Source organism: Jaculus jaculus, chromosome 8, assembly GCF_020740685.1.
Source record: "Jaculus jaculus isolate mJacJac1 chromosome 8, mJacJac1.mat.Y.cur, whole genome shotgun sequence".
Classification (NCBI taxonomy): Eukaryota; Metazoa; Chordata; class Mammalia; order Rodentia; family Dipodidae; genus Jaculus; species Jaculus jaculus.
In genome coordinates this window covers 128,356,977-128,376,034 of record NC_059109.1, presented here as the reverse complement: position 1 = coordinate 128,376,034, position 19,058 = coordinate 128,356,977, and the positions used below count along the sequence as shown (strand labels likewise).

General features: G+C 46.5%; 1 protein-coding gene across 2 annotated transcripts in view; it reads right to left on the bottom strand.

Moving 5' to 3' along the window:
• Arfgef2 (ADP ribosylation factor guanine nucleotide exchange factor 2) overlaps positions 1 to 18,442 on the bottom strand; it is a 113,173-nt gene extending 94,731 nt beyond the window's left edge. For both annotated transcript variants that reach the window (XM_045155851.1, XM_045155852.1), the window contains exons 1-3: positions 18,234 to 18,442; positions 4,408 to 4,438; positions 3,560 to 3,683 (exon numbers count right to left, since the gene is read on the bottom strand). In XM_045155851.1, the coding sequence (XP_045011786.1) occupies positions 3,560 to 3,683; positions 4,408 to 4,438; positions 18,234 to 18,354 (276 nt within the window). In that variant the 5' untranslated portion in view covers positions 18,355 to 18,442. The remainder of the gene's footprint in view (positions 1 to 3,559; positions 3,684 to 4,407; positions 4,439 to 18,233) is intronic.
• Between the last annotated feature and the right edge of the window lie 616 nt (positions 18,443 to 19,058).

Below are 19,058 nucleotides of genomic sequence, written 5' to 3'. Positions count from 1 at the left end.
ATGGGAGAAAATCTTTGCCAGCTATATATCTGACAGAGGATGAATATCCAGGATAGAAAAAGAACTAAAAAAATAAAAACTAAATCAGAAATCAAACAACCCAATTAAAAAATGGGTTATGGAACTAAATTGAGAGTTCTCAGAAGAAGAAATACAGATGGCATATAAACACCTAAAAAAAAGATGTTCTACACCCTTAGCCATCAGGGAAATGCAAATTAAAACTACTTTGAGATTCTACTTCACTCCTGTCAGAATGGCTATCTCAAGAAAACAAACAACAATAAATGCTGGTGAGGATGAAGATAAAGGTTTCTACACTGTTGGTGGGAATGTAAACTGGCCCAGCCATTGTGGATATCAGTATAGAGATTCCTGAGACAGCTAAAATTAGATTTACCCTATGACCCAGCAATACCACTCTTAGGCATATAGCCTAAGGACTCCTCTCACTACCTTAGAGATACTTGCACATCCATGTTTACTGCTGCTCTATTCACAATAGCTAGGAAATGGAACTAGCCTAGATGTCCCTCAACTGATGAGTGGATAATGAAGGTATGGTACACTTTTACAATGTAGTTCTATTCAGCAGTAAAGAAAAATGAAATTTTCAGGGACATGGATGGATCTGGAAAGGATTGTAGTAAGTGAGGTAACCCAGGACCAGAAAGCCAAATATCACATGTTCTCTCTCATATATGGATCCTAGCCACAAATGTTTAGACTTATATGTGAGTTTGAGTAAAAATTGGTAGCAGAGGCCAATAAGCTAAAAAGGGGCTGTAAGGGAGAGAGGACAAAGAAGGACTTAAGAGATGGTATCATATATACGTGAGTAGATGAACAGATTACTAATGGCCTACGTGAGGTCACGGGAAGAGACTGAGTAAAGGAAGGGTTGGGAGAAGGTTAATCAAAAATTAAGATGGTATGAGTAAGCCATATTGAAACCTACTTTTTGTATAATGGCATACCCAGAAGCCACAGACTGCTACTAGAAAAATTCCAGTGTTAGGGATAGGATACCTTCAAGTGAGCTGTTGGCTAGGGAGGTCTCTGATGCTTCCAAACCATTATAGGCCATTGCTGAGGCTCTTGGTTTCCCACTAGGACTAGATGGTGAGACCCTATTGCTAAAGACTCCACACACTTCGGCTGCAAGTTCACTGAGAAATCAAGCTATAGCTGAGGTGAAAACCTCCTTCCTGTAAACTAGCTGTCAGAAAGCTGGAAAAAGCTGTGCTGTATGCAGCTCCATAGGAAAGAGAAGTCATCAGTAGTGAAAAACAACAGTGGACACTGCAAGCCTTAAGTTTGGTCAGCCAGGCCATATGACCCAACAGGTACAACAGTGGCTTGTCTGTCTTAGGGGAAACTAATTGCTCTCTAATTGGACTGGAGGCCTGCTCCACAGAAGAGAATACATGCCTGGTACTGAAAACCTAACTAAAAGTCTGTGATGGGGGAGGTCATGAGACCTATGGGTATACAGCCTGCTGCTGTCTGGCTAAATGCATGTATTATGCTCACCAAACTGCCCTGTAAGCACTTCTCTTAATATTTATACCCATATATTAATGCTACTCTCACTTTTGGTTAGAGAAGCATCTCTTTTCAGTTGGCAGTGACCACTGGGATGACCCAAAAGGCAGCATAGTGCTGAGAAGAAGTGACAGAGGAGTGCTCAGCACTTAAACATCTCTATCACACCTTCCAAGGCTCAGGGTCCATTGCAGAAGAGGTGGCAGAAAGAACCTAACAGCCAAAGGAAGGATAGGACTGTTTACAATGCACTCTTCCAGTCACAAAATGTCCTTGATATCCATGACCTCACTGTGCCTAATACTACCTACCCAAGACCCTTGTAATAGGAGGAAAAGATGATGACATCAACTAAAAGACTAGGCTGGGTGTGGTGGTACACATCTTTAATCCTAGTTCTCAGGAGGCAGAGGTAGAAGGATGACTGTGAGTTTGAGGCCACCATGAGACTCTGTAGTAAATTCCAGGTCATCCTGGGCTAGAGTGAGACCCTACCTCGAAAAACCAAAAAAAAAAAAAATGTTAAAAGGAAATAAGTGTGGCTTGGAATTCCCAGTGGCCCTCGTGGACTGTGCCGCAGCCAGATATCCCCCTCCCTCCCACACCAGGGCCAGGTTGGAGGGTATCAATGCCTTCTTGCAGGCTCTCTGGCTTCCTCATTTTCCTCTCCAGCAGGATATCAGCCTGTTCTCTGAAAACACCTTAGCATTTTTTTTCATATATATATATATATATATATATATATATATATATATATATATATATATATATATATCTTTACTGCTGAATATATTTTTTTCATATATATACATACATACACACACACACACACACACATATATGTATATATATATATTTTGAGGTAAGGCCTTGCAGTAGCCCAAGCTGACCTGGAATTCACTATGTAGACTCAGGGTGGCCTCAAATTCATGGTGATCCTCCTACCTCTGCCTCCTGAGTTGGGATTAAAAGTTTTTCTGACTGTCTTTATTCATCATTACAGTAACTGTATTGCAAAATGATTGGGACGAGCGCAAGAAAAATGTCCAATGGCTCATTAGGGCAAGTTAGACCCTAGAAGAACCCCTGGTTTGGTAAAATTCTCCAGTGTATAGTTAGCTTTTTTTCCCCTTCAGGTTCTAGTAAGTTATGAATCATATAAACTGATGTAATAAAATAGAAAAATGAAAAAAAAAATACAAAGACCTGGGCTGGAGAGATGGCTTACTGGTTAAGCACTTGTCTGTGGAGCCTAAGGACCGGGTTCATGGCTCAATTCCCCAGGACCCATGTAAGCCAGATGCACAAGGTGGCACATGTGTCTGGAGTTCGTTTGCAGTGGCTGGAGGCCCTGGCATGCCCATTCTCTCTCTATCTGCCTCTTTCTCTGTCGCTCTCAAATAAATAAATAAAAATAAACAAAAAATTTAAAAATATATAAAGATAAACTGGGAACAATTTATTATTAATAAAAAGAAGAAAAAAGAGGGTTGAAAATGTAATTTGGGCTGGAGAGATGGCTTAGTGGTTAAGGCATTTGCCTATGAAGCCAAAGAACCCAGGTTCAATTCCCCAGGACCCACATAAGCCAGATGCACATGGTGGCACACAGGCCTGGAGTTTGCTTACAGTGGCTGAAGGTCCTGGAGCACCCATCGCCTCCCCCCTTTACCTCTCTCCCTCTCTCAAATAAATAAAATTAAAAACTTGAAAAAAGAAAAATGCTCATGCCCACAAGAATCAATCCTACAATTAATGCTGGAAGTCTCATTTAGAAAAGTACACATACAAGAGACCTACTAAAAGCACTTCTGTGAGGAAAATGTTTATTTTAGCAAAGGAGCTCAGACCCCTCTTCCTTCATGATAGTCTCCTCCACAATGGACAGGTCTGAAGTACTCCTTTCCCCACCACCTCTGAGGGCATCTCAGCACCCAGAGCCATCACAAACTAAGCAGTATTTGCAGCACGGAGGAGCAGGAACCCTTTCACACTGCTGAGTTTAAGGAGGTACCTGTAAGCAGTCGAGGGATGTGCTGACCACCCGGGGGGACTTGGACTGGCAAGCCAGTTCGAATGGAAGGAAATACTTGTCAGCTTCAATGAAGTTTGCCTTTGGTGGGGCGGCAGCACCAAGCCTAGGGGAAAAGCAAGAGGGTCAAGAGGAGAAACTCTTAAAAAGAAACTTACTTTCTTTCTCTACATGTTATTCTAATTCCCCATTCTCCTTACAACCATTTAATGATAAGTGCCTGCAAACTATATCATGGGGCTAGTTAATTAAAAGTTGAACACATGCAACTTTAGAAAGAAACTATCAAAACTCATGCAGACAGCAAGCTCTGTGATATGTGAGTGGATCAATGGCCTTCTGGACCAAATCCTGGTCGTTGCCATGCCAGAGCTAAGTTTCTAAAATGTGACCAGGCGTGGTGGCACACACCTTAAATCCCATAACTTGGGAGGCAGAGGTAGGAGGATTGCTGTGAGTTCAAGGCCACTCTGAGATTACATAATAAATTCCAGGTCAGCATGGGATAGAGTAAGACCCTGTCTTGAAAAAAACAAAATAAAATGTGATCCACCGACTTTGTTACCACACTCATAAGCTTGTCAAGCAAGAGACAAGGGCTCTGCCTTTCTCTCAAGACAAGGCACAATGGTAGTGACTTGACCTTCTCTGTCCTTTCCTGAAAGTGTACAAGCACTGAGCCCACAGCCTGTTCAGGCAGAGTTCTGCTGTGTTAGCACTGGGCTGGGACTATGTAAGTAAGTAACGGAAAACTGCAGGCGCAGCAGTTTCCATGGCCACCATCTAGCCCTCCACGCTGTACCTCAGCAAGGGAAAGTGTGGTTGCTTACCTCTGCTTCTCAATTTCTGCTTTAATTTCATCTGGTGGGGAAGAAGGAATATGTTAGGAGCATGCAATACAATGGAAAACAAATCCTCACTACAAGCTATTTGGAAACCACTCAAAAGCAAGTTCATGAAATTGTGAATGATGAAGTGAAAGAAGACCTCTTCCCTTCAGTGATCCCACTGATGAGGCACTGCCTGTGTGAGGAGGGACCAGTTCGTTTAAAGCCACAAAGACTCTGTCAGTAGGTACTGTTACCGCCCTCCTACTTAGAACTGGGTTCGCAACATGGGCACTGTTGACATTCAGGGCCATTCTGTACAAGGAAGAATGCTAGGCAGCACCCTGTCCTCCCCATAAAGCAGTCTTGTTTGGTGCTGTGACAGAATCTCACAAAACAGCTATCAGGTGGACCAAAGTGCAAAGCGAAACTCTGTCACAAGTCTTCCAGTCAATTCAGAGGTTTCCGGGTGGAGCTAGGACTTGAACTCAGAAAATCAGGCTCCAGAGCCTGTGTTCATAACCTCTCCCATAAACACAAGAAATCATCTGGAAGCTATAGACCTGTGGTTTTGCTATCACTAATAGAAACCACAAAGGCTAAAACTAGACAGTTCAAAACATGGGTGGTTTTCCTGCCCCAGTAACCCTCTCAGCTACACAGCTGATCTACATCCTCAGCCCTGGCATCTCTCAATCCTCTTTTCTGGCAGGACCACAACGAAGGTGCACTTTTGTTTGCAGTGCCCAAGATAGAAGCCAGGGCCTTCCACATGCCAGGCAAGCATTCCACCACTAGGCTATACCTCCAACCCTCATCTTGATTCTTGAATGGATGTGGGCAAAGGGCTGGTGGGGGCAGCAGCAGCACGGGGATAGTGTGTAGACAGCATCCCTTTTCTGTGACCTACTCTTACTAAGGAGCCCAAGAAACCACAATTGCAGATCCTAAGATCACAGACATTTGTTAATGTACCCCTAACTATTCCTGTAAGGATGAGAATTATTGTATTTTAACTACTTTTATTAAAGAAAAAAAAAAACAGGCTGAAAATCCACTGCACTTGGCACAGCCGGGGGTTCAGTTGGAGCTGTGGGGCACCTCCACAGAGGAGGAAGAAAGCCCCAGAGTCCATCAGTTGGGACAGCTGTGCACATAAGGCCGGGACAGAAGCAGAGAACCAATCAGAAGCCACCTGCTAGTAATGCAGGCTGATGGTGCAAGTGGCCCAGGTAGAAGATGTGCAGAGACAGGCACGTGGCCCAAGCTGCAACCGAAGCCATGTCCACAGACCAGAGATGTCCAAAGAGTAGCTGGAGTCAGGCAGTTCCACTGCTGACAGGCTCTGGATAGACAGGAGCATCATGTTTCCCCCTCACAAGGGAGGACAGGGAACCAGGGAAGGGAGTGGTGGGAGCCTTGTGGGAGACTCAAGCAGAGCTGGGTTCAAGACAGGCATCATGGGTTATCGGCTGACTGGTGCCAGATGGGTTATCAAACCTCCTGGTATCGACTTCCTAAAATCTTGGGGTGGGAAAAAGCAGCCCTGTAAGGACTTCAGAGACTGTAAGGACGCCTTGGGTGAGGGCAATTCTCCTGACAACCCCATGTGAGAAAATCTCGTCTGAATCTGTGGCCAGGGAAGTGTTGGTGTCAGGTCTCTGGCTCTATGTTGAGCCAGGAGCCATGAGGGCGTGAAGTCTCTAGTGCACGGTGGAGCTAAGCCCAGGGAAAGAGGAAAACTGGAGGGGTGACTGCTGGCCGCGACGGCCGAGCACCAGTGTCCGTACTGCAGCCCAGGGTGACTATTCTCAGCAGCCGCGGCAGGAGGAGCCATGGGGGACTGGGCACAGGGCCACCCACCTGCTGCTCGGGAGTGCAACTTCCTGCCCTAGGAGCCACTGGAGGAGGAGAGGGCAAGGACCTCTGGTAGGGCCCTGCTGTGCTCTACTGACCCACATGCTGGACGCACTGCCCTCCCTGCTCCCGAGGAGGCAATCATAATCATAGACCTGCAGGGTGGAAAGGAGGGACAGGCCCGGGCTGGGGTGGCTGCAGCCAGAAAGCCCAGGTCCTCCCAGATCATTATCTATGGGAATGACACTCACCTGTAATCGAGCACTGTCTCACCCCTCCCTTCGCCTCCCAGGGCACGTCCAACAATGTCCATCAGCACCCTCACATGCAACCTTGCCCAACAATCCGTCAGCTGTCAATGCCTCAAATCTCACCATAATTCTTCACATGAGGCAGCCCACCTCCCCCCACCTTGCAAACTAGCCCTTCAATTCAATTCCTTCAACTCTCCTGCCAACCACCGCCTCAGTTCCCCCACCTGTAGGGTGGTTGGTCACATGAATCTTGGCCCTGTGTGGAACTGAGGCACTTCCAGCTCCTTCCTAGTCTCTGCACACAAGCTCCTGTCCTTCCAGGGGACCCACCCACTTAAGTGCTCCCACCAGGACCTCCCATTGGCCTATCCACTAAAACATCACCTTCTTTCTGCATTTTCCAGGAGGGATCCCACTAGCAGGACTGTTACCAGAGTAAGTGATCAGCAATGACGCCTTCTTCTGCCCTTTGGTCTTAGTTTCTGGCAAAATGCTATCCTAAGGTTACACTACCATCCTCTCAGCAGACCCCCAACAAATGGCAAGTCAGGCAGTTCCTCCCGCCCCACCACACTGCCTGCACACTCAAACAGCCCTCTCCCTCCTGACCAGCACCACTGCCCCTCGCCCCTCATGGCTGATGGAGCCTGTCAGCGGCCTCCCTCCTTCAGAGGTTAGAAGCAGTCCCAGGCAAGTTCAACTTCCTGTGGGCAGCCTAACCGGGACCTTCTCAGTGTGCCCTCTGCTGCGAGGAAGGCCCGATCCCCCTCCGTGGTGCTCTCCACTCCCTCCCTACCCGCCCGCTCTCAGGACAGGGGCTCTGACCACTTCTCACTACGCTGCTGTCACCACAACTGCCACCGCCTCTTACTGCCCCACTTTTCCAGCTTTTCTCCTCCTTCCTGGCCACCCCACAGCTTTTCTTCACAAGGCAGAGAAATGGCCTTAAGGGAGTAGTCAAATAATGTCTCTCAAACATCAGTAAGATCAGAATCTTGACCTTGGCTTCAAAGCCTCTAAGATCTGAACTCTGCCGCCCATCTGGTCTGACTGACAATAACAGAATGCCTTTCCTCCACCCAGCCATATCCTCATGGCTTACTCCCTTCTCCAGCTTCAAGTCACCATTTCTGGGACGCTGTCCCACGCCACTGAGAATGCTACTCCATCCATCCCTGTCTTTCCATATTTCCTGAACACCTTTTCTTTTCACTTTACTTGGACTTGTTTTTCTTTTTTGTTTTGTTTTGTTTTTCAAGGTAGGGTCTCACTGTAGCCCAGGCCGAACTGGAATTCACTCTGTGGTCCCAGGCTGGCCTCAAACTCATAGCAATCCTCCTACCTCTGCCTCCCCAGTGCTGGGACTAAAGGTGTGCACCACCACGCCTGCTTTGACTTACTTGTCTAATCCTTCTTCACAGTATTGATCACCCTTTACAAACACACATCAGCTTATTTGCCACGGTCTTTCCCAGTCAGCACTGGCACCCAGGCTGTCTTCGACACTCGTTAGAACGCTCAGCTTCAGCGGACAGGACCAGGACCAGCGGTGGCTGAGCAGACCCACAGATTGTCCTTTCCCTTTCCTGCATGACCTAACCTCTCCCTCAGCATGATGATAATGCCTGGCTGGGCTACAGAGACAATGCCATATCAGTCGTGTGTACACAGGAAGACCCTGTCTCTTCAACAACAAAAGCCAAGAGAAAAATCTTCCATGAGCTCCATCATCCTCCTCCTCCCAGCATAGCCAAACATGGGCCTGAACTGCCAGTGCGCCTCACCCTCCACACAGGCCTCGGCCCATTCAGGTCTGGTTTCCACCTGCAGCTCACCACCCAAAATGCTCAAGAGATGGCCACCAGTGACCACATCTCTAACCTGATGGCATGTTTCCAGTCTCCCTCTGGCTGGATCTCCCTGAGCATCCAACCTACCAACATTACACTCCTAGAAGCTCTTACAGCTTCTGCCCCAGCAGTGGCACATTTCCCTCCTCTGCCTCTCACCCATGTCTCTCTAGTCCCTCTAAAGATTCCTCTGGCCAGCCAGGAAGGACTGGAGGTCCTCATGACCAGGCCTTCAAGTCCCCTTTCTGTATACTACAGTGGTCCTCCAATTCCCATCTAGATGGCCCCAGATTTCTGTCTCCAGTGATGGCTTCTCTGATGAACATCACCAGGCTCGTCTACTGACTGCCTCCTAGTCCATGTGTCCAGTGGGATGCTGCTGTTATGGTTTGCAGAGTGTGGAATGCTTGGTCTCCAGATGAAGGTTCCAATCACTGAAAGGTGATTAGAGCATGAAGGTGCTAACTTCATCAACGGGGTCAATTCACTGGAGAGTGCATAATAAGCAGACTGGCTAAAAGAGCATCACTGGAGTGTGGGAAGGGTATATTGTCTCTAGTCCCTCCCCTGCTTCCTGGCTATAGTGAGGTGTATAGTTCTGGTCCATCATACCTCCCACAGTGATATTCTAGAAGCCTCACCTCAGGCTAAAAACAATGGAGCCAGATGCTGATAAGACTAGAACCTTTGAATGAGGTTCATGAGCCAAAACTTTCCCCCTTTTAAATTACTTCACTGAAGTATTTGTCACAGAAATGAAAAGCAGATTTGTACAATGTCCAAAGGCAGATCCAAGTCCCAACTCAGATCAGCCTCATCCTGCACCCACTCCCTATATGGTCCTCTTCCCACACTCCCATCTGACAGCACCACCCAACTTTTTCCACTCTTACCTAATCTAGGACCAGGTTTCCTTAGCTTTACTTTCTAGCGAGGTGAGCAATCCATTCACTCTGCTCTATGTCTGCCATCTTGCCAGGCCACCACTAACCCTCCCCTGCGCAATGGCAACTGCCTTTTCCCCAGAGATATCTCTGTTCTTCTTTTAAGATGTTCTGAACACAGTGGCCCAAGTGATTTTTCAAAATACAAGCTTAGGCTGGGCATGGTGGCTCATGCCTTTAATCCCAGCACTCGGGAGACAGAGGTAGGAGGATCGCTGTGAGTTCAAGGCCAACCTGGAACTACAGAGTAACAGGTCAGCCTGAGCTAGAGTAAGACTCTACCTAGAAAACAAACAAAAATTACAAGCTGGGGGCTGGAGAGATAGCTCAGTAGTTAAGTGCACTTCCCGTTCAAGCATGAGGGCCTGAGGGGGCCTGAAACTGAGTTCAAATCTCCAGATCCCATGTAAACAGCTGGGTGAGGCTAGGTGTGCCTGGAACCTCAGTCCTGAAAAACAGAGCAGAGACTGGGGAAATCTGGGCTATTGCAAAGCAGTAAGCTCTGGCATCAGTTAGAGACTGCAGCTCAAACAAGCATGGATGGAAGACCGAGAGAAGAGCAATGCAGTGGGACACCCAATGTTTTGCTCCAGCCACTACAGGTGAGTGATGCCCACTACAGGGCACATGCATGTGCACGCACATTACATACAAGCAAAACCAACCATAACCAAACAAGTCTTCAGCACCTTCAGTGTCATCCCACTGCTTTTGCCCATGACCACCAAGGTGGGGCTCACACCCAAACATACTTCCTCACTCACCACATTCTAACTACACAGTGCCTCTGTCCATTTCCTCTGCCACTGAGCCTTTGCTCAGGCAGGTCCCTCTGCTGAAACAGCTCCCACCCTAAGCTTCTGTGTTCACATTCACCACTCAAAATCTCACACTTTCTCAGGAACAACCCCTCAGCTCCACGTCCAATGCCCTTGCAGGACCAAGGTTCTCTCAAGTTGGTGGCATGACTGTTGGAACTACACCCGTCTCCCGTTAGCCCCGTGACACCAGGTGTGACACCCAAATAAATGTCTTCAGCACAGGAGTTGGCCTAGCCTGCTCAACAGACAAAAACATGAAATATAGAACAATGGACACACAGACAAAGTTTAAGAATTTATATCCAGACACAACAGGCCCACAAAACAATAAAACCTAGTAAAATATTAAGTCTTACTTGCAACCAAGGCAGTAAACCAAAAGTTGCTGCTGAAAGGAAGATCTTAAGAGTGAATCAGTGAGTGTAAAACTATTCTCTAAGATAACTGAAGCAAAGAAAGTTAAGTAACTTCCTAGCAGGCCTCAAAGCCTTGAGAAAATGGTGAGAAGGAAACACAGTTGAGCTATTTACACCAAAGATTCCATGTTCTTTTTGTAGAAAATATTTTGTTTATTTGAAAGAGAGAGAAAAAGACAGAGAGAATGGATGCACCACAGCCCTCAGCCCTGCAAACGAACCCCAGATGCATGTGCCACCTTGTGCATCGGGCTTACGTGGGTCCTGACATACTGAACCTGGGCCCTTTGGCTTTGCAGGCAAGCGCCTTAACCACTAAGTCATTTCTCTAGCCCTGACGGATTTCATGTTCCTTTTGATTAAGTCCCATTTTCACAAGTTCACTCTTCTCTATGAAGAAGGAGCTTGCTCAAAAGGAAAGAAAATAGTGGGAATATTTATACTTACTAGAAATTTGATAATCTTTTAGAAAGCACTTTTCCCCATGCTAAGAAGCAGTAAATGATCACTGAACCAATTGTTTGTGCACTTAGGGAGCACTCCTCCAGGAAATAAGTAGACTAAAAGCCAAAACCCCCACACCTCATTTCAGTACTGTTGTCTGTGCATTGTATAATGATGGTAGTGAGATTTCATTGGTCATTTTGAATGAATTGTATCTACAAATATAACATGCACATGAAACTCATTTTTATGATGTTTTAATATCAATTATGAGTTTATTTTTTTAAGTTTATTTTTTTAAAAGAACAAGTTTGCTGTTTTCCCTAGCACTGCTCCCAGAGTCTCCCCTGAGGTTTACAAGTACAGGACACAGCTCTGAATTCGTTCATTCAGCCAGTGGCTTGCACTACTGTGCTGAAATGTTGGAGACACACAAGGAGGTCTACAAACCACATAATGAGCAGGGTGGACACTCAGTTCCTTCTCTCAGGAAGGTGGCACAAGGCCTCAGATTCACAGATCATCTTTGGTGCCTGGTTGCTATTTATTCACTGTGATAGGTCACTTAACCCTGGATGTATGTACTCACTGTTACCACCTCAGTAGGCTGAGGCTCCAAGAGGTCCACAGGACTAGAAAAAGTTCAAACCTGGCTCCTGATAGAATTTTCACCGATTATAATAAGCAAACACTGCAACAGTCAGTCAACATTGACACTGCTGCTGGACTGATGAGCTCCTTCCTCCCGAAAACATTAGCATGCTTTTCAACAAGGGCCTGTCTGCTGGGTGGTCAGGAGCGCTCTGCTATTTTTCAAAGTTTTTATGAAATATAGCACTTATAGACAAAATGTCTACTCAAACCGCCAGAATTTGCTTAAATTAAAGGATTTATTCTATAAAGTATTTCAATTAATTTACTGATTTGTTAATTTTGGTTGAACTATGCTTGTCTGGAACTCACTTGTAGATCAGGCTGACCTCACACTTGCAGTGGTCCTCCTGCCTCTGCCTCAAAAGTGTTGTGATTATAAGCATGCGCCACCATGCCTGACTGGGCGTATGATTTTTTTTTGTTAGACTATATTAATTATTCATAATAATGGGTTTCATTATGACATTCTCATTAATTCATTCATTCACACATATACAAATTGTGGTATCTGAAATGGTCTCAGCATGTAGCAGAGGACAGCCCTGAACTCATGATTGTCCTACCTTAACTTTACTGAATGCTGGAATTACAGGGATATGCCATCACATTAGACTTTTTTTTTTTTGAGACAGGGTCTTACTGTAGCCCAGATGTCCTGAACTCATGATGATCTACTTGCCTCTTCAGGTAAGATATTTTTGATAGGTTTCAAGTTTTGCATTTAAGGTTCTTTCTAATAGTGATGAAAGGATGTGTTTGTTTGGGAGGCTTTTTGGTGCTGGGGAATCAAACTCCAGGCCTCATGCATGCCAGGTGAGTAAACACTACCACTGATCTACAGCTTAGCCCTAAGTACTTAATGCAACGAAGTTTATGAATTTACTCTAGTAACTGTCTCTCTTCTACATAACATTTAAACAAGCTGAAATCTTTTCTACCTTTTAACCAACCAGCCAACATGCCTATCCTTCCCATGGCCAGCCTCTGCTCTCTCCTCCTTAAAGCACAACTCAACTTGGGGAAAGCTTTGCCTATGCTCATCGTCTGGGTCCCCACATCCCACTCACACCTTGTCCCCTGCCACTCTGGCTTTCACCTGCAGCAGGCCACTCAAGCAGCTCAGGAGACAGTCACTCCTGACTGCATATTCAACAGTCAGGGCAGTGAGCCGGAGGCTTATCTTTCATGGGCTGCACTACATGGGCAAGCCCCAAAGCAGGCAATTTCAGAATTCCTAAGAGCTTACTGCTGAAGACACAAGTCTTCATGAGCTCACATGAGGTGATTGTTAAACCTTCTAGCCTCTTATACTAGACTACACCGGAGTTGCACAGTAAGAGCTGTAGAAAAAAATGCAGTGATCTTTTGGACTAGAGGCTTTCAAGTATGTCTCAAAATTCAGCTACGGAAAACAGACTCATCTCTGAAAATTGACTGCAGAGGAAGGATCACTTTCAAAGGCTTCCTGGAGACTTTCTGCAAGGTTGTTCGCAGAGATGTATCAGAGCATGGCAGTAAGGGGGGACTTGGACTCTGGAGGCAGACTTCCTGTGGCTAAGTTCTTCTGACCTGTTACTTCACTTCTCTGGGATAATAACAGTAAGAGCTAAACTAAAGCATGTGGTGGAATTGTGCCCAGAACTCAGAAATGTTCGGTATATGGTACATAGTATATGCATATTATATAATATGTGATTACAGTCACTCAATTTCATATGAAAAATTGATGTTTATTCTTTTTAAATTATCATAATGACGGAGTATGATAGCTAATAATTACAGAACATCTTGCCCTATTTGGTATTCTATGCATATTAAGTTATTTACCATGTATATGTGTATATTTATCTATGAAGAGGATTGTTAAGATGATTCAGGTATACTGTAGACAAATTTTTCTATGGCCAGTTCAAAAACACTTAAGATCCTTTTATTTATTTATTTTATTAGAGACACAGAGAGAATGGGCACACCAGGGCCTCCAGCCATTGCAAACAAACTCCAGACACATGCACCCCTTGTGCAATTGACTTACATGGAACCTGGAGAACTGAACCAGGGTCCTTAGGCTTTGCAGGCAAACACCTTAACTGCTAAGCCATCTCTCCAGCCCAAGATCTTTTTTTTTTTTTCTGCTCAGCCTTCCAAACTCCATATAGTTTAACAGTTTAAAGAGACATTAAGGGGTGGGGAGGAATGGGTCTTAAATAAGGGAATTATAAAAGAAGGTTTGGGGCTGGAGAGATTGCTTAGCAGACAAGGTGCTTGCCAAAGCCAAAGGACCCAGGTTCAATTCCCCAGTACCCATGTAAGCCAGATGCACAAGGTGGGACATTTTCTAGAGTTCATTTGCAGCAGCTAAAGGCTCTGCTGTATCTATTCTATATCTGGTGTGCTGCCTATCTCTCAAATACATAAACAAAGAAGAAAAGAGGAAGGTTTTGGGCTGGAGAGATGGCTTAGCAGTTGAGGCACTTGGCAGCAAAACCAAAGGACCTGGGTTCGCTCCAGTACCCATGTAGAACCAGATGCACAGCATAGTGTACTGCATCTGGAGTTTGTTTGCAGTGGCTAGAACCTCTGGCACACCTATTCTCTCTCTCTCTGCCTTTCTCTTACATAAATAAATATTTTAAAAACACAAAAATAAATAAATTAATTAATTAAAGAAAGGTTTTAGGAATGTAATTATATTCCCCAGCAGAGTGCTAAAAGGCTGGAGTCTATTAATATCCATCTAGGCTTCAATAAGAAGTCAAGAGCAACAATGTCTATGGGCGATGAACACTCACCAAGGAGAGGGTCAGAAGGACACCATCCCCCACCTGGATGGTCAACCATCCATGAGTTTAGTATTTATAGCAGATGACTCATTGAGGTTACTCCAAACCTGTTCCATCCTGCTCATCCCTGCTTTTACAAATGACAACTCCTGTCTTTATTACTTAGTAATTAACTCTACCAAGCACAGTCTCTCCATGTAATTCCATTCTTATTTCCATCAAACCAAACAGAGCCTTCAGAAGATGCTACAAGATTAAAAACATCAAATCCAAGTGCTTACAACTGTTTGTGGTAACAATCACAGCATCCAACATCTGAGTGCCCACTATACACCCAGCACTTTGTACGTGTCAAATAACTTAGCCTTTATAGTAACCCTATGAGGAATATGGAGTATTAAATAATTCGACCAAGACCACACACAGCTAGTAGAAGGCAGACGATTTGAACCTACAAAGTCTTGAGTCCCAGAGATCATGCAGCTTCTAACAGCCATGGGATGCAGGCTCTGCAGCCCCGAAATCCTCCCCTGGCATGTTGCAACTGGTATATTCCTCTTACAGAAACTGTTTCCTCCAAGAGCTATTAACCCAACACTTTCAGTTCTTATCAAAACTGACAGTAATCTAAATGGGTGTGGTGGCACACGCCTTTAGTCTCAGCACTCAGGAGGCAGAGATAGGAAGATTGCCAACCTAAACAGTGAATTCCAGGTTAGCCAGGGCTAGAGTGAGACCCTACCTCAAAAAAAAAAAAAAAAAAAGACAGTAACGTACATTTAGTAACCTAAGATACATTACTTTTACACACTGGCTTGTTTCATCAACTTTTGCACATTTCTCTTCTAGTTTTAAAAATTACTTTTATTTTGAGAGCGAGAGAATGGTCATGCCAAAACCTTCAGCCAGCTGCAAACAAACTACAGACCATGTGCCCCCTTGTGCACATGTGTAACACCGAACTTGCATCATTGTGTTTGGCTACATGGGGCCTGGAGGTTCAAACATAAGTTCTGAGGCTTCACAGGCAAATGCCTTAACTACTAAGCCATCTCTCCAGCCCTATTTATTTATTTATTTGAGAGAGACAGAAAGAGGGAGAGAGGTTAAGAGGATGGGCAATCCAAGGCCTCCTGCCACTGCGAAACAAACTCCAGACACATGCGCTACTTCTGTGCATTTGGGTACTGAGCAATTGAACCCAGGCTTTGCAGGCAAGCACCTTTAGCCACTGAGTCATCTTTTCCACCACTCCCCCACAGTGCTCTTCTTAAATGGGACTACTAGATATACGCAAAAGTACACCTTGAGATACAGAGTAAAATGCCACTAGGTACTAGAAAGTGATGTTTTCTACTATGTATGAGTAAAAGCAGTCTTTCCACTGAATAGTAACAACATACGACTATGCTCTTAAAAGATGGCCCCCTTGGAGGTGGAGAGATGGCTTAGCAGTTAAGCGCTTGCCTATGAAGCCTAAGGACCCTGGTTTGAGGCTTGATTCCCCAGGACCCACATAAGCCAGATGCACAAGGTGGCACATGCATCTGGAGTTTGTCTGAAGTGGCTGGAGGCCCTGGTGCAACCATTTGCTCTCTTTCTCTGTCGCTCTCAAATAAATAAAAATAAACAACAAAAAAAAAATGATGGTTCCCTTGGGCTGGAGAGATGACTTAGCAGTTAAGGCGCTTGCCTATGAAGCCTAAGAACTTATGTTCAAATTTCCAGGCCCCACATAAACAAGATGCACAGTGATGCTATCACGCAATGTCACACATGCACAAAAGGGGCACACATGTCTGGAGTTCGTTTTCAGTGACTACAGGCCTTGACGCGCCCATTTTCTCTCTCAAATAAAAATAAAATTAAGTTTAAGATGTCCCCTCCCCCCAAATTGGCTCTGTGTACAGGTTCCCTGTCAGTTCCTGCGTGTTGCTGGGATGATGTCTCATCATTGCTGCTGTTCACAAGCTACCACACCAGTTTCACACACTCTAGTCAAATTACTCCCTATCGGGGCCACTTCTTACTGTTCATTACTAAAATACTTCAAGTGTGCACTTCTACAATTTGAGTTGGAAAAATGTGAACTTCTAGATATGTCCCAAAATGTCTAATAAAGTTTCAATGTTATGGTCCAAGGCAATTATATATAAGTTAGGTGCAGCAATGTGATAAACAATTTGGTGAAAGCTTGATGTTGAGATTTCTGAATGAGAAGTGAATACTTTTATGCCAAGTAATTATTTTGAAACTTGACAACAACCTTGGAAAATGCAAGGCTGAAGACAGAGTCTGGGCAGATTTCAATGTGGAGTTATAAGTACCAGGTTCCTGCCTAACTAACTACTGCTTTGTAATGCTTACCCTACATTCCTGATAAAGCAAAACCCCATGTTCAGCCCTGCTTATAGGAAAAGCTTTCAAAATCTACATCTCAGTAAATTCCTGCCACAGATCCCGATTTTCACAATACCAGCAGGTGCTGCTGGACTGTCTAGGCAACAACCACCTCCCTTGCAATGGATTTCAACCCTTAAAGGAGTCCCACATCCTTGTGATAAAAGCGGTCCCGGGGGAAGTACAAAGATCATAAGTCCATTCCAGGTCCTAAGAGATCTCCCTCTATGCCTCCCTTCCACTTAGTCAATGTGTTATGAAAACAGCTTTTTACAACACTCCAAGCCTGTTACTGCAGGCACTGGGGTGGCGAATCAGCTCGAAGGCAGCTCTGTACCCACCGATGCTCCCCACCTAGCCAGCATGCTTCCTCTAAAAACTCACATGGGACATACTTCTTGCCTTTCAATATTGGCCTCAAATATCACATTCCCATTGCTTTGCCCACCATCTTAATGAAGCAGAACTCAGGTTCTGTACATCACTTTTGTCTCGTTTATTTTTATCAGTATTTATTAGTATTCACATCTGCCTCATCCGTGTGCTTATCGTCTGATTTTTTTTTTTTTTTTTGGTCTATTCTACTACAGTGTAAATGCCCCAGGTGGTACGGACCCCTCTGTCTCGTTCCTCACTGTATCCTCAGGACTTGCTAGTGTCTGATACACACTGGGCATTTGATCACCACAAGACTGGCGACTGATGTTGGCATCAACTACGAAGCTTTGAATTAATCAGTTCTAAGATGTCTTTCCATAATCCGTAGGTCTATTTCTCCCAGCCAAGTATTTATTGAGCCAAGTACTGATTTCTGCTCTGTTAGAAGACCCTTCCTTTTAGGGAACCGCCCAGCGTGGGCAGATGTCTTGCACTTCAGACACTTCCAACCTTCTGTTGGAGGGAAAGAGCTTTAGGAGGCGGCCTCCCCCACCCCCCCATCCAAATCACATCCTCCAATCGGACACTTAGCCTGACACCCAAGGGGCCGCTCACGTCGGTGGGGGTGGGGGGCTCTCCCCCACCAGCACAGCCCAGGTAAAGCTAAAAGTTTAAAACCAAAAAAAAAAAAAAAAAAAAAGAGGGAGAGAGTGCGAGCAAAGGGGTCAGGGCTGCAGAGAGGACCTGGACTTGGCGTGGGGAGGGGAGGAAGCAGGAAGCGCGAGGACGCGTGAGCACGGAGGCTGGAGGAGCGGCCCTTGGCTGTCACCAACTTGCTGGGTGACCTTGGGCCAGTCCCGCCCGGGGCAGCAGCTCCCCGCACCGTGCCCCGGGGCTGGGGAGGACGGGCGACACGACGCCGGGGCTGGGAGAGGCCGGGAGGTGGGATCCGGGCCGGGGGAGGCCGGGCTGGGTAACGGCCGGCGTGGGCAGGGCAGGACCGGGCAGGGCCGGGGCGGCTCACCCACCGAGCGCCACCTGGCAGGCCCTGCGCAGCTGCGAGTGCTGGGGCCGCTTCACCTCCTTGTCGGCTAGGATCTTCTCCAGGGCCCGGGACACGAACATGCTCTTGGTCTGGCTCTCCTGCATGGCCCTGGCCGGCGAAGAGGCGGGAGCCCGGAAACCCCGCGAGACGGACACTGCGGGGGGGACCCGGCGTCCCGGCTCGCAGCGGCCGCGTCCGTGCGAGCCGCCCTGTCAGGAAGCGACGCCCGGGCTCCACGGCGCCGCCATGTTGGAGCGCGTCACGTGACCACGTGCCCAGGCTTGGCCGCGACGTCCGTCAGCAGCGCCGCGCCGCGCAGCGCGTCCGCCGACCCCGTGACCCGCGGGGCGGGGCCTGGGGCGGGCGGGGGCCTGGTGGGCGGGGCCTGTCTAGGGGCGTGGCTTAACGCGGCGCAATCAATAGGGCGGCCCGGGAAGAGGGCGGGGCGGAGGGAGGGAGGGTCTCGGGTGGAAAGGATGACAGCTCGCCCTGGGAAGAGGGAATGAATGTGGGGACCAGGAGTGGGGGGTAAAAAGCAGTGGCGAGAGGGAATGTGCAGGTGACCGGAGGTGAGGGAGACATAGGTGACAGAGTGGGACAAGATAAAGGGTTTTCTCTTGGGAAGGAAGGAGAAAGAAAAGATTAAATAAAAAATTAGCCGGGTGTGTTGGCACACGCCTTTAATCCCCGCAGAGGTAGGAGGATCGCCGTGAGTTCGAGGCCACCCTGAGAGTACATAGTGAGTTCCAGGTCAGCCTGGGCTAGATGAGACCCCACTTTGAAAGAAAGAAAGAGAAAGGAAATTAGT